General features: G+C 38.9%; 1 protein-coding gene across 1 annotated transcript; it reads left to right on the forward strand.

Moving 5' to 3' along the window:
• Positions 1-4,343, forward strand: LOC122038732 (probable disease resistance protein At4g33300). Its single transcript, XM_042598637.1, has 5 exons — positions 1-948; positions 1,551-1,945; positions 2,350-2,705; positions 2,793-3,004; positions 3,325-4,343. The coding sequence occupies exons 1-5, from the start codon at positions 87-89 to the stop codon at positions 4,155-4,157; spliced, it is 2,658 nt and encodes an 885-aa protein (XP_042454571.1). The 5' UTR covers positions 1-86; the 3' UTR covers positions 4,158-4,343.
• Positions 4,344-15,857: the final 11,514 nt, after the last annotated feature.

The following is a 15,857-nucleotide window of genomic DNA, read 5'->3' on the forward strand; positions in this document are numbered from 1 at the left end:
TCCTTCCTCGCAGTTTCTCAGAGTTCCATCGGCATCTCGATTGGAAGGAATTGGGCCCGAGAGGCTGTGGCGCCGTGGCGGCGGATATGGATTCGTCCTTCGCCGGTGAGGTTGCAACAGAGTTGATTAAGGAGCTCATGAAAGTGATCAGAGGAACCTATCTCTGCCGCCCGGCGGCTGAGCAGCTGAAGCGCTCCGTGGACTCACTGCTTCCCATCGTTCAGGAGATCCGCCACTCGGGTGTGGAGCTCCCGCAGCACCGTCAGTCTCAGCTATCCGAGCTCGCTGACCGCCTCCGATTCGCCCTCGACCTCGCCCGCAAGGCCGCCGCCTCCCCGCGCTGGAATGTCTATCGCTCTGTGCAGCTTGCTCGAAAGATGGAGGGCATCGAAAACTGGATATCCCGCTGGATCGAGCGCCATATGCCCGTCCATGTCCTCGCCGACGTTCACCACATCCGTGTTGACTGCGCCGCCCGCCTAGACCGCATCGAGCGGGCCCTCGATATGGCCGCTTCCTCCCCGGTGGCGGCCACCGCCTCGAAAGTCCCGGTGGCGTTCGGGAGTGCGCCGTTCTCGGGATTCCCGATGTCAGACATGATGGACCCGATGGCGCCCGTTAAGACACCGTTTGCGATGGGGAATACTCTATCATCTGGTTTCCCGACGATGGAAGGATTTTTTCCCTCTCCGGCTCCTACGAAGGTTCCCGTGGCGATGGGGAAACCACCATCTTCAGGATACCCGGTTGCGAATATCATGGACGGGTTGATGATGGCTGGAGAAGGGGTGAAGCCTGTAGGGGTCGGAATAAGGATCGGAAAGGAGAAGGTGAAGGAGATGCTGATGGAGGGCAGTGATAGATCACCCGTTGTTGGAATCTTCGGGATCGGAGGGAGTGGCAAGACGACGCTCGCCAGAGAGATATGTAAAGATCCAGAGATTCGAAGTAAGGCTCTCCCACGGAATATCTTATGTTAATGCTCCAATCTTATGTTATTGCAAGTACAAATACTCTTTTTCACTCCCAAATGGTTCCAATGAAGATGAAAATAGTTACTCTCGAAGAAGTTTGGACCTTTTCCACATTTCTAATGGAGAGAGTTCTTACAGAACTTCTAATTTGTGGTTGGGTGTTTGCTAATCATATTGTCCTTATCGCATTGAAGGTTTCTGTTGATTCATAGCCAATCTTACCGTTTTTGGTTGTTTCAATTTCCTCTGGTCGAATTCTCAATTTTTGTACTTTTCAATGATAAACTCAAACATGGATCATATATGCAATTTTTTAGGAGGTTTTCTTAGACTGATTAAGGAAATTTGATACTGTTTATATCATTGATCAGTTAATTGATTTCTGGAAGTACTTTATCCTGGAAAATACAAATAGTTAGTCCAGTTGCTTGCTGATAGAAAAAATATTTCAGCTATAACACTTATTTTTTACTTTCTGTCATGTGGTTGGTAGAGAACACTACTACAGAACATTAGATGGAGGTCGATAATTGATGGTATATTCTTATATTTCTTTTCTGTTTTGTTTTCCATTAGGTTACTTCAAGGATAGAATTTACTTCACCACCCTCTCGCAATCTCCAAATTTGGAGAGTTTAAAGTTGAAGCTGTGGGAACAAATTAGTGGAAATATGGTTCTTGGTGCTTACAATCAAATTCCAAAGTGGCAGATGGAGTTAGGGCAGATAGAAAAAGGATTCTCTCTCATAGTATTGGATGATGTGTGGTCCCTTTCTGAGCTTGAAGAACTTATTTTCAGCCTTCGGGGATGCAAGATTCTTGTGGTTTCACGATTCAACTTCCCTTCAATTGTTAAGAACACTTATGAGATAGAATTGCTGGGAGAAGAGGATGCTTTGTCACTCTTCTGTCATGCAGCTTTTGAGCAGAAATCTGTACCATTTAGTGTTGACAAGAAGTTGGTAAAGCAGGTAATTTCATTGTCCATATCAGTCCTAATCCATTGTTGCAGAAGGAAACTGTTACCGATTCATATTTCAACTATTCTGACACATTTTTTGTGATGTGCTTATAAAATAAGAAAAAAGACAGGTTCATTTTTATGAAATATCTTAGTAGAATATTCCTATTGGGTGCCCTTTCATATAGTTGCCAACCAAATTTGTAGTTCTACATGAATTTGCAACATGATTAACTGGATAGTGTTTCTCTAGTTGATAGTGTCCCCCATTTTTCTTTCTTCAAAGGAAAAAATGTGATCACCTTATTGTTAGTCTTTGATACTCATTTTTAACACGCCAGTTAGGATAATTTTCTTCAGACTATTAAATCAAAGAGTTAGTTTGTTTTGAACTGGATTTCATGCTGAATGCAGGTTGTTGACAAGTGCAAAGGGCTTCCTCTGGCTCTAAAAGTAATTGGTGCTTCTTTGCGAGATCAACCTCCAAAATTTTGGTTAAGAGCCAAAAATAAGCTCACTCGAGGAGAAGCTATATGCGAGTCCCATGAAAATAAATTGATAGAACGAATGGCATCATCCATTGAATTTCTGTCAGCTAAAGTGAGAGAATGTTTCTTAGACCTCGGATCTTTTCCAGAAGACAAGAGGATCCCTTTAGATGTGCTAATTAACATGTGGATGGAGCTCCATGATCTTGATGAAGAAGATGCTTTTGCCATTCTAGTGGAGCTTTCAAATAAGAACCTTTTAACTCTGTGCAAGGATGCACAGTAAGTTCCTATAATCATCTAATTTTTGAATCACTCAGGCTTCAATGTTCATAGTATTAACTTGGCTGAATTTTATGCATACTACAGGAACAGAGCTGGAGATATCTATAGCAGTTACACAGAGCTTTCTGTTACTCAACATGATTTGTTGCGTGACCTAGCTCTTTATGTGAACAATCAGGAGCCTTCAAATACTCGGCGGAGGTTAATTATGGCAAGGAGGGAAAATGAACTTCCAAAGGAATGGGAGAGAAATAAGGATCATCAGTTTGAGGCGCAGATTGTTTCCATTAACACAGGTATTCAACTTTGTGTGGTATAACAGCACATGACATGCTCTTGGTTGATATTTGCAGTTTATATTTGCAATAAATCTGGAATGTAGAAAGCCAACCAGATAGAATGACTAGTGTTTTAACATTAATTTTCATGTCGTTAGGCATATTTATCTGGTGTGCATCTCATTGTTAGGCCTCCAAATTACATTCCTAACAAAGAAATGGCTGGTTCTTCTGTGCCGTCTAATTAACAATATAGGGATAGATAAAATTACTTTCCATTGCATGGTTGAAAAATTAGAATTGTGCTTCTTTAGAAATTGACAACCTCTCTGTTTCAGGTGAAATGAAAGAAACTGATTGGTTTCAGATGCATTTTCCCAAAGCCGAAGTTCTAATTTTGAGTTTTTGTGCTGATGTTTACTTCTTACCGCCATTCCTCAGTACTATGCCTAAGCTGAGGGCTCTGATCTTGATCAACTATGGCACATCATGCACATCACTCCAGAATTGCTCTGTATTCAAACCTTTAAGTAACTTGAGAAGCCTTTGGCTTGAGAAAATATCCGTCCCACCATTGCCAAAGTCCACAGTTCGCTTGAACAACTTGAGAAAAGTATCTCTTGTTCTATGTGAACTAAATGACAGCCTCAGAGGATCTAAGGTGGATCTTTCATCGACGCTTCCTCGTCTATCTCATCTCACAATAGATCATTGCATCGATGTCACCGAGCTTCCCTCTTGCATCTGTGACATCAACTCACTCGAGTGTCTAAGTATCTCTAACTGTCATGATTTGTCTGAGCTGCCTTGTGAATTTGGCAAGCTAAGTTCCCTAAAGATTCTAAGAGTGTATGCTTGCCCTTCTCTGAAGAGCTTACCTCTGTCTATTTGCCGGATGAAAGGTTTGAAGTATCTTGACATTTCTCAATCCTTTAATCTCCGAGAGTTGCCAGAAGAGCTTGGCTATATGACAAGCTTGGAGAAGATTGATATGAGAGAATGTTCTCAATTGAAAACTCTACCTAGATCCTCATCATTCTTGAAGTCACTTGGGCATGTGATTTGTGATGAAGACATTGCTTTGTTATGGAAAGAGGCAGAAAGAGATATACCAGATCTACGTGTCCAGGTAGCTGAAGAAAGTTTCAACTTGGACTGGTTGCTAGAGTAGTCCTATTTGTTCACTTCTGTCTTGTGTCTGTTAACTGTAACTGGGACTTGTACATATGCAGCCATTTTCCTGCATTTTGAGGAAAGAATCCCAGAGCATCATGATAAACTCTGGCCATCTTTAACACGCAACTAATTGTGTTTTTTTGTTGCTTAATCGAGAAATTCTTTTCAATATTGTTTGTCACTAAAGAAATATCATAAGCAATGAAAAGAATGATTGCAAATTGTTGTAAGAATGATGCATGCTGGTGTCTTGGTCTAATTTCTCAATGCAACTAGACAAAGAAGGGGTTCGGTCATTTTTATAAAATTGATCTACCTGATTAATATATTTATAAAAAATAAAAATCAATTTGTTTTTTTACCGCTTTCCTTTCTTTTTTTAAGGATGAAGAGTATTAAAATTTAATTTGTGCTTTTAATTTAATTCTAAGAATGTGAACTTTTATAAATATCTTGTAGTAGTTTTGATGTGATGAATCAAGTCAGGTTATATTTTATTATGTTTGATACCTTGTATTTAAGTAAGTGTACAAAAATTTAGGAGCACAAGAAGTCGAGTGAAAGACACATCTAGCGAGAAGGACGACACAGAAGAAAGTCGATGGGCTCGATGTGTCTGAGGGACGAGGCATTGCAGAAGAGTATGCTGGAGGAGGAGATGGAGGCGAGCGACGTTTCGGAGGGACGAGAAGCTGGAACAGAAGACTACTTGAAGATCGGAAAATGGGTGCGGGTGAGCCCTATTCTGGATTATCGAAATTACCCAAGAGAGCAGAGTCATAGCGGAAGAACTGGACCCAAGCGAGCAGAATCGGAGCGGAAGACCTCAACCGAAAAGTCAACTTGATGTTGACTTTTGGGTCCGGGCGCCCAGATCACCTGAGCGCCCCCTAGGCGCCTCGCTCGGGGGGCTATGTCGACTCAGTCTGGGCAACCGGAACCCTTCCGGGTACTCGGAATTAAAAGTTTATCGAAATGTTATGCACGTTGTCACAATCTGGTACGATATAGATAAAATTCCATCCACGTTCAAGCGCCTGGAACCCATCCAGGTGTCTCGATCAGGGCTATACATACAATCATGATCCCATAATCTAAACAACAACACTTGTAATCAATTCTCTTTCCGATTAGCTTTGTAATTGAGTGTTTCAACTGCTATAAGAGGATTCTTCACCTAAATAAGACTTTTAGTGAGACTTGCCTTGGATTAACAATCACCTACGTTGTAATCAAGTAAATGATCTACCTCTTTCTTTTTTTAATTAAGTTTCTTTTTATGCAAGTGTTTCTTAATTTAGCTTGAAAAAAATAATAAATGTTTTATTATTTATTTCAGGCTATTCATCCTCCTCCTCTAGTCAACCGTCAATGGACCTTCAATTGGTATCAGAGTAAGGACACTTCAGAAGAACTAACCACCGACCGAAGCAAAATTAATGGTCGCACCAAACCTTTGTTAAGACCGAAATGTGCTAGAGAGGGGGTGAATAGCTCGTCGTTTGTTTGTCGTTTTGCTTCTTGGTGATGACAGGCAGCGGAAAATACAAGAAACAAAAATACAACGCTAACACAAATGATTTACTTGGTATCCACCTCATGAAGAGGTGACTAATCCAAGGATCCACACACGACACACACTCTCCACTATGAAAACACTCCTTTACGATAACTACCGAAGAAGGAGAAGCCCTACAACACTCTCAGTACAAGAAGAAAGAAAGGGAGGCAAATACAATTGAAATCTTACAAGATTTACACTTGAAACTCTAACCCTAGCTTCTTCTTCTTGTCGTAAATCGCCTCTTGACTTGGACGTGCACAAGCACTTGCCTCCAAGAACTTTCAAGAACTGGCGGTGAGAGCTCGGAAAAGTTGCTGTGAAGATCGGAGAAAAATCGGGCGAAGAGGTATGAAAAGCTGCTGAAGAAGACACTCGCAACGGCTTTATCCAGCGTCAACGGTCGGATCCCAATCGATTGAATTGCTCTCAATCGATTGGGGAGGCTTTGGATCGATCGGTTGATCGATTCAGAGCGCCTATGTGCTCTCTGGAAATCGCTTGAATTGATTGCCCGATCGATTCAATGTTTATTGCGATTTTCCAGCCTCCCAATCGATCACCCGATCGATTGGAGGCTCCCAATTGATCAGCTGATCGATTGGGAGATCTTCTGTGCTATCGCCGATTCTCTCTAATCAATCCACTGATCGATTAGGAGGAGGTTTTGTCGCGGCACCTCACCCAATCGATCAACCAATCGATTGGGCATGAGTCAATATATCGATTGATCAATTTGCCCATTAAGGACTTGCTAAATGAAGTCCAAAATCTCTAGAACCAACATCCAGTCAACCATGACCTGTTGGAACATTATACCTAGCATCTGGTCACCCTCGACCTGCTAGGACTTCCTCACCAAGTGTTCGGTCAATCCCTTTAACCCACTTGGACTTTTCTCCTCATGCCAAGTATCCGGTCAATCCTTTGATCTACTTGGACTTCTCAATACCAGGTGTTCGATCAACCTTGACCAACCTGGATTTCCACGTGCCTGACTTCACTCGCCAGGACTTCTCTTCTACCTAGCTTCACTCACTAGGACTTCCCATCTGCCTGGTTTCATTCACCAGGACTTTCCATCTGCCTGCCTTCACTCACCAGGACTTTCACCTAGCTTCACTCACTAGGATTTTCATACTACCTAGCTTCACTCACTAGGTCTTTCACCTGACTTCACTCACTAGGATTTTTCAACTGTCTAGCTTCACTCACCAGGACTTTCCATCTAACTGGTCAACCTTGACCAGAGGAAAATTGTACCAACAATCTCCCCAAATGAACGATTACACCTGCAATCTCCATGTATTATCAGTCTCCATGTATTGTTAAACATCGAAACCCAAACATCAAGACTCAAGTTTGAGCCTTCTCAAGCTTAGTCAACCAGGTCAACCTTGACCTAGGGAATATTGCACTAACAATCTCTCTCTTTTTGATGTTTGACGGTACCTTTAAGTTAGGCTAATCTCATAGTCGCAACTTCCTTCATGCCAAGGCATGAATGAGAGTTTCCTTCATTCTCCCCCTTTTCTAGAAGACAAACTCCCTCTTTAGGTAATGAAGGTCTAACTTAAACCCTACATTCTCCTCCTATTGACACACATCAAAAAGAACTCTCTCCCTGAAGAGTTACTCACCATTGTTTACAACTTCACTCGTTGTTCACAACACCATAATGAAAGTCTCATACCCTTCATTATCTTCAACGCTCACCCTTGAGCGTTAACCAATCTAACAATGAAGGTCTCATACCCTTCACTGTATTAAATGCTCACCCTGGAGCATTATTCCACGTTATGATGCTCATCCTAGAGCATCCATACCCTCACAATGAAGATATCCACTCTCCATTGTTCTTCAACGCTCAACCTGTTGGGCATTGTTTTTCAAAATGAAGGGCATTGTTTTTCAAAATGAAGGTTTAACCACCTTCAATGGTGTCGGAAAATAAATTTTCATGTCCTTAAAAAGTAACTCCCCCTAAAGACATGCATGTAACTTCTGGCATTGCACCAACAATGACTTGGAATCCTTAAATCTTTAGGAAACTCAAATTTAGAAGTTTTGAGGTTCAAAAATCAATAATGAAACTAAACCTCAACCTAAACTTCTACTTAGTCTTCCTTAACCAATCCATCCTTGTTTTCATCATGAAAACTCTCCCTAAATGTATACAAATATGTTTTGAGGGTTAGGAATGGTTACCTAGACTAAAAATGGTCTGAAATGCTGAAATTAAGCTTTCCCAGTTGAAATCAGCACTTTAATCGATCCATTGATCGATTGAAGCAGTGTGGATTGATCAGTGAATCTATCTAGCGAGTTTCTGCTTGCGAGAAAACCCCTCTCAATCGATCACCCGATCGATTGAGGCACTTCAATCAATCGGGTGATCGATTGAAGGCCTAACATTTCTGAAAATTGATTTCGGCAAATTTCAGAAAGTCCTTAAAAATTCTATAAAATTCTAAAACTCATGAAAATTCATGTAGACATTACTTAGGGTATACACTATCAAGGAAAAATAGTTTTCTAAGAAAATACTTCCTATTTTTAAAGATTGACACAAACTTGAAAACTCGTAAAAAACTTTAGTGTTTTCTTCAAGTTTGTCTTTAACTTTTCAATGATGATTACTATCAAAAGATAGTCTTCACCAAGGTTTTTCAAAGTGTATTTGAAATCATTTTCAAAACCAATATCTAACCATGTTATTTGGGCTCAATGCACATGACTTATACATTAGCTTTCTCAATGATTGGAAAACACACAACTATGTGTTTTAATGAACCTAAAACTCAAAAGAATATACTAAATCAATATTTTGAGTTTCGTTCATCGTCCTAAAATCTCACTTGTATCTAATATGCACTAAAACACATACAAGTCACCTTATAAGTCTTCGTGAGATGTAAAATTTAGTTTTGCCCTAAACTAGGGATCATGCATTTCTATCTAGGCATTTTAATAGTTATGAACATCTACCAAGGATATTATTTGTTAATAAATGTCATTTATCCTTAATTGCAAGGAATTAAAAATAATGCATGATGAGTTATGACATACATCAAAATAAATAATTTTCAAAAGAAAATTTGCTATAACTACATGATGTATGTATGACATGACATGATATTTTTATGTTTTTCATAATAAAGCATGAATGCAAAACATGATGTCATGGCATACAATGGAAAAATAAAGCATGATAGTTTAGCTTAAATAAAGTACCTAGATTATCTATCTAAGTGTCCTTAAATCCTTAGCAAAACCTAAAATTAACCTAGATTACCCCTTATCTACTCATGAAAATGCCAAAATCAAAATTGACATTTCTTTATCCCATGATTAAATTGTGCCAATTAAAATTAAGTATATTCCTTAAATCTTTGGCACATTTTACTCATCCAAAGAGTAAGCATTTTAAATTAAGGCTTAGATTTGCCTTTGAATCCCTAAGAAAATACCAAACCCCAACTTGGTATTTCTTACGCTTTCCCAATTTGTGCCAATTTAAAATAAAATCAAAAATTTCAAATTATGACACATTTTACTCTTTTAAAGAGTAAATGAAAATCCACTTCATTTTCAAAGGTTAATAATAACCTTGAAAATGCTCTTTGAATGTCAACTTCATCAAGGTTGGGTTAACTACCTTCCCAATTTGAGTTGACACTCTCTAACCCATCTAAGTGGTAGAGAAAATGCTCCTAGGAACCCAAAACCTATTGGTGCTCCTTGGATGCTCTAGGTACTCACTAGGGATAACTTCCCTAGATACTTTCCTAATGACCTTGTTAGACTTCTTAGAAGCCTTGGTCACCTTTTCTAGGTCAACTTTAGGGATTTCTTCCCTTGTGACCTTCTTAGTGATTTTCTTAGACTTCTTAGAAGTCTTAGTCACATTTGTTGTTGCAAAGATACTCCTAGGGATAACTTCCCTTGTATCCTTAACTTGACCGCTAGACCTAGGGTTGGTTCCATAGCTATATGAAACCTTATGATAAGAAGGCACATCCTTCTTGGTTTTAGGTTTGTATCCCAAACCCCTATGACCATTGGATGACTTATGTGCTCCTAGACCTATTTTATGCTCTCTTTGTCCTTTTAGGATATTTTCCATCTTTTTTAGGGTCTTTTCCATTTTATCAAGCCTTGACCTCAAGACTTGATTTTCTTTCCATAAATCTCTAGATTTTGGTTTTTTATTTGAGCATTTTTATTTTTAGGCTTATATCTAAGGTTCTTAGTGTTATTGCCTAAGTTATTATCTATCTTCCTAACCTTAAGTGTGGTTTTAGCATGATAAGCTACATGCTTTTCCTTAATACTATCATGCCTCCTATTTTTATGGTAAATGGTATTAAAATGATATAAACTAGAATTAGCATGTTTTTTACCATTATTTAAAGGGGTAGGCTCAATAAATGATATCTTGGATTTTACCTTGGAAGCTCCCCCTTGACTTGTGCTTCCTCCCTTGACTTTGACCATCTTCTTTCCCTTTGGACATTGACTCCGATAATGTCCTTTTTGTTGACACAAGAAGCACACAATGTGCTTCTTGCTCTTCTTTGTTGTGGGGGCAGTCTCCTTGGGCTTCTCCTTGCCCTTTGGTGCCACTTGGCCCTTCTTCTTGGCCAATTTAGGGCACTTACTCTTGTAGTGCCCATGTTCCCTACACTCAAAACATATAATATGATTTTTATTTTTAATTGAAATATTTTTACCTTCACATGTAGGGATGACATTTGATCCTCCATTTGATTCTTCATGACTTTTGGAGGTTGCACCTTTTTCTTCACTTGACCCGGAGGTAGAGGCCTCTTCTTGCTCTGGTGTCAATGATCTACACTCCCCCTCAATCCTAGAGGTGGAGGCTTCATCGTCATCATCCTCATTTACATGAAATAAGGAGTATGCTCCCTCCTTATCTTTTTCTTTGCATTTTGTAGAGGATGAAGCTTCTTGTTCCTCTTCTTCAGAAGTTGAGCATCTCTCAACTTTCGAGTCCTCTACTTCTTCCTTTTGGTCTTGATTCAATGAATCACCCTCATTTGATTCTTCTTGGTTTGGTACAGTGGAGGGGATCTCATGAACCTTTGCCAATTTGCTCCAAAGCTCCTTGACATCCTCGAATTTTCCAATTTAAGCCAAAATATTACTTGGCAATAAATTGACCAATAGCTTTATCACTTTATCATTTACCTGGCTCCTTTGAACTTGCTCTTGGCTCCATTTGCTCTTCTTGAGGATCTTGCCTTTTGAATTTCTTGGAGCTTCGAAACCTTCCATTAGAGCAAACCATTGCTCTATCTTCATCATCAAGAAATTTTCGATTCTTGATTTCCAAGAATCGAAGTTCGCCATAGTGAATGGTGGAGGCGCCCTTGTGTCTGTTAGAGTGTATACTAAAAGCCTAGCTTTATGTAAATATTTATTTTGAAATAAAGAATCACATTAGTCAAATGTCTACATTTATATGCTAAGTGTAGTTGTTCAATTAATTTATATTGTAGATAACATGGTGTGTGGTGTCACACACAGAAGATCATGTTATCAATTCCTTATAAATTATAAATAGTAGCTCACGACTAAGATGGATAGGAATAAACCATTGGAATAGTCGTAGTGTAATTTGATAGTAGTTTATCTTGACTATAAAATTACACTAGTACACTCTGAGTGTATTGAGCAGGATCATTTAAGGTAAGTTCTTTTTATACTGACTGCATAAAAAAATAAGACCTTTGTTATTATGGAAGTGTGTGCTCTTAATCATGATATAATAACAAGCACATATACTCAACATTCATTTCTTTAATTTGTTAAAGGGTGTGATTTAGTTTGATAAATCAATAGGCCCGATAAGTTGGGAAATGATATTATTTATATGGTGTGTTGTTGATTATAGAATGAAACTGTGTCCTAGTAATCTAGGTTGATGATGTCCCCTTAAGGAGCTCATAAGGATTGTCATGTAAACCCTGCAGGTGGACTTAGTCCGACATGATGATAAGGTTGAGTGGTACTACTCTTGGAGTTAGATATTAATTAAGTGAGTTGTTAGTAACTCATTTAATTAATGGGCATTCTATATCTTAAATACAGGAAGATTAACACACTCATGATAAGAAGGAGCCCATATAGTAATATGTGATTGGTGCGGTAGTTCAATAATAACTCTTTAGTGGGATGAGATATTATTGATGAACTCGAGTTGGGTGTTCAAGGCGAACACGGGAAGCTCAAGTTCATCGGGAGACCAAAACTAATTCCTCCTCTCGGTCCCTGTCGTAACCTCTTAATTACAAAGTATTATACTCACTCATACCCACCTTCTTACCCGCCTTAAGGATGTCAGCCAAGCTTAGCTTGGAGCCCAAGTTAGGGTCGACCAAACTAAGGTTAGATGGGTCAAGTAGGTGGTCGGCCCTTGCTTGAACCCAAGTTTAGGTGGTCGACCTTAATTAAATTAAAAGGGATTTTAATTTTAAAATCTTTCCTTATGTGGAAGCCATGGTTTTAAAAGAGAGTTTAAAATTTAAATCTTTCCTTTTATAGTTTTCTACAAAAGATTAAGAGAAAGGTTTGATATCTTTCCTTATTTGTAGTTAAAAGAAAGATTTTAATTTTTGATAAAACTTTCCTTTTTTGTAACCATCCTCATGATTTTAAAAGAGAGTTTTAAAATTAAATCTTTCATTTTATAGCTTTTTACAAAAGATTAAAAGAAAGATTTGATATCTTTCCTTATTTGTAGTTAAAAGGAATATTTTAATTTTAGAGAAAATTTTCCTTTTTGTAAATCATCCACATGTTTTAATAGAGAGATTTTAATTTATAAAAGTTTCCTTTTATAACCAATCATGAAGGGAATTTTTTAAAGAGAAATTTTTATTTTAAAAATTTCCGAAAACAAATTAGGAAGTTTTAATTTTGTGTTTAAAACTTTCTTTGTTTGGAAGAGTTGTAGGGGTCGACCACATTAATAAATAAAAGGAATTTTTAATTAAATTTTCTTTTCATTGGCAAGGAAATTAAGGAAGTTTTAATTAAAACTTTTCTTATTTGTCAAGACCAAGGAATATAAAAGAGAGGGTAGAGGTGTCTCACCTAAGAACAATACTTCTATTATTCTTCTCCTCCTTGGTGGTGGTCGGCCCTCATCCTTCTTCATCTCCTTTTCTTCTTCTTTGATGGCCAACGACATCAACTCTTGGGGAGTCCTTGGTGGCCGGATTTTGCTTGGAGAAGAAGTAGAGAAAGGAGGCTTTGTTTCTAGCATCCCTTGGAGCTTGGTGGTGGTGGTCGAACCTCATCTTCTCTTGGAGTTCTTGTGGTGGCCGAAACTTGCTTGGAGAAGAAGGAAGCTTGGGTGGATTCTTGTCTCGGTAGATCGTCGCCCACACGACGTCCGAAATAAGAAGAGGAATACGACAGAAGATCGTGAGGTCTATAAGCTATAAAAGGTATAACTAGTTATTAGTTTCCGCATCATAACTAGTTCATCCTTTTATTTAGATCTTGAAATACCAAACACAAGAGGCTAATGAATCTAGGTTATCGAATTTATGTTTTCGATTTTGTGTTTCTTTTGCTTTTCTAATTTGTGATTTGATTGTTCTTTTTGGTTAAACATAGGGTTACTATAAGGAAATTAAATATTAAATTTTATTGAAAGGCTTTGTCTAGGAAGTGGTGGATGCTTCCATACCCAAGAAGGTCTAGTGTCTTACCATATTTAACCTGGAAGCTCATCTCTGAAATTAATATTTAATTGAATTTGTAACATGGGTGGATTTGGATCAATAATGTTAAGCATCATTTACGATCCAAGTCTAAATCACTAAGAACAGATAAGTTGAATTTGAAATCAATAATATTAAGTTCCGTTTGTGATTCCAAATTTAATTTCTAATGAACACAATAGGTTGTTAGGAATGGTTCAAGACTTGTACAAAATTTTTGTACAGGGAAACCGGTATAATATTCCCAGTAGCAACGAACAGTGTCGAATTCGAGTCTATCTCGGAATTCCATCTTGAAGTTGAGCCTTTGATGAATTCTTCTTCACCCTCTAGCCTTATTGCCCCTTCAGGCGATGATTCCGGTGAAGAGTGACCTCGCTCTGATACCACTTGTTAGGACCGAAATGTGCTAGAGGGGGGTGAATAGCTCGTCGTTTGTTCATCGTCTTGCTTCTTGGTGATGATGGGCAGCGGAAAATACAAGAAAAAAAATACAACGCTAACACAAAGGATTTACTTGGTATCCACCTCAAGAAGAGGTGACTAATCCAAGGATCCATACACGACACACACTCTCCACTATGAAAACACTCCTTTACAGTTGTAGGACCGTTGGGGCCGGCTAGAAGGGGGGTTGGATAGCCTGCAAAAATAAGACAACCCTTTCTCAAACTCTCAACAGTACACTTGTATAAAATTAAAGCAGTAAATAAAAGCAGAAAGAAAGAGGCAGAAGGTTTTTACTTGGTTACAACCTAGGAGGTTGTTAATCCAAGAAAGCGTAGCACTAGTATCTTCTTCAGGCAGAGAAGCCTCTTACAGCAGTGAAAGCGTAAAATAAAGAAGCTAATCTAGAACAGTAGCGTACAAGTGATGGAAATGGAATGCACTGAGTTGATGAAAAGCTTATGGACCAAGGCTATATTTATAGCCTTGGTCGGGGTGCCTAGAAGGGATTCCGAGCGCCTGGAAGGGGTTCCAGGCGTCTGGAAGGGGTTTCGGGCGCCCTGGGAGGATAAAACTTTATCCCCAACATTCAGATCGCGTTTGACGCGATCTGGTCAACAAACCATGTCCAGGCGCCTGGAAGGGTTCCGGGTGCCCCGGGCTGCTCCGGGCGCCCCGGAGCCTAAAGTCAACCGATGTTGACTTTTTCATCCGGGGACCACTGCTCCAGTTCAGTTCGCCTCGGTCCGGGTCTTCTACTCCGGATCTGTTCGCTTGGGTGATCTCTGCCATCCAGAAAAGGGCTCACCCGAACCCAACTTCCGGTCTTCTCGAGCTGGCTTCCCTCCGGTTTCTCGTCCCTCGGAATCGCCGCGTGTTCCCTTCTCATCCGCCGGCATACTCATCCGCAGTTTTCGTCCCTCGAATGCACCGCGTGCCATCCTTCTCGCTAGCTGTGTCTCTTGCTCCCCGAGCAATCTTCCGCTCCGACTTTCATCCCTCGGAACCACCACACGCTTCCTTCTCGTCCGTCGGTGTACTCATCCGCAGTCTTCGTCCCTCGAACACACCGCGTGCCGTCCATCTCGCTAGCTGGGTCTCTTGCTCGACTACCTGTGCTCTAAGCTCCTGCACACTTAGACACAAGGTTAGAAACACACAGGACCTAACTTGTTGATTATACCAAAATAACTTTGGGGTTCCAACAATCTCCCCCTTTTTGGTATGATCAACCCAAGTTAAGCTAGGGTTAAAATAGACATTAATTAAGTAAATTAACTTAATTTGCAATTTAAGTGCAAAAAGATAGAAAAAATTAAATCTATCTACCTCCCCCTAGACTTATAATTTCCCTTCTCCCCCTTTGATCACAAAAAAATGGGGTTCCAAGAAAAATAATCTAAGGATTAAAAACTAAAAAAAAATATTTCTAAAAAAAGTTCTAAGTTTTTAAGAAATTTAGAAAAAAATTTCTTAGTAATTTAAGCTGAGATTTCTATTTTCAAAAAAAAAAATAACTTTTAGGAGAAAATGATTTTTGAGAATTTTTCTAAGTACAAAAAATTCCTAAGTAACAAATTTTTGTGAAAAATTCTAACTTAAAATTGTTGAGAATTTTTAAGCACATTTTTTAAAAAAAAAATGACTTATGCAAAAAAAATTTTAAGTAAATTTCTAAATTGAAATAAAATGTTTTGAATAACCTTTTTAAAGCACTAATTAATTCTTGTATTAATGTTTCATTAGTAAGTTAATTAAACATTTATTTCAATATTTTGGCTTCCAGGTCGTGGCGAGGCACTAGGCCTTCTTGGTTATTGAAGCAACAACCACTTCCTTGACAAAGCCCCATAAAGAAATTCTTTGTTTAATTTTCTCACTTAAAGTGCTAATTTTAATTTTAAAATTAGTTTAAACATGATTTAGGAACCCA

The sequence above is a fragment of the Zingiber officinale genome, chromosome 1A (genome assembly GCF_018446385.1).
Source record: "Zingiber officinale cultivar Zhangliang chromosome 1A, Zo_v1.1, whole genome shotgun sequence".
NCBI lineage: Eukaryota > Viridiplantae > Streptophyta > Magnoliopsida > Zingiberales > Zingiberaceae > Zingiber > Zingiber officinale.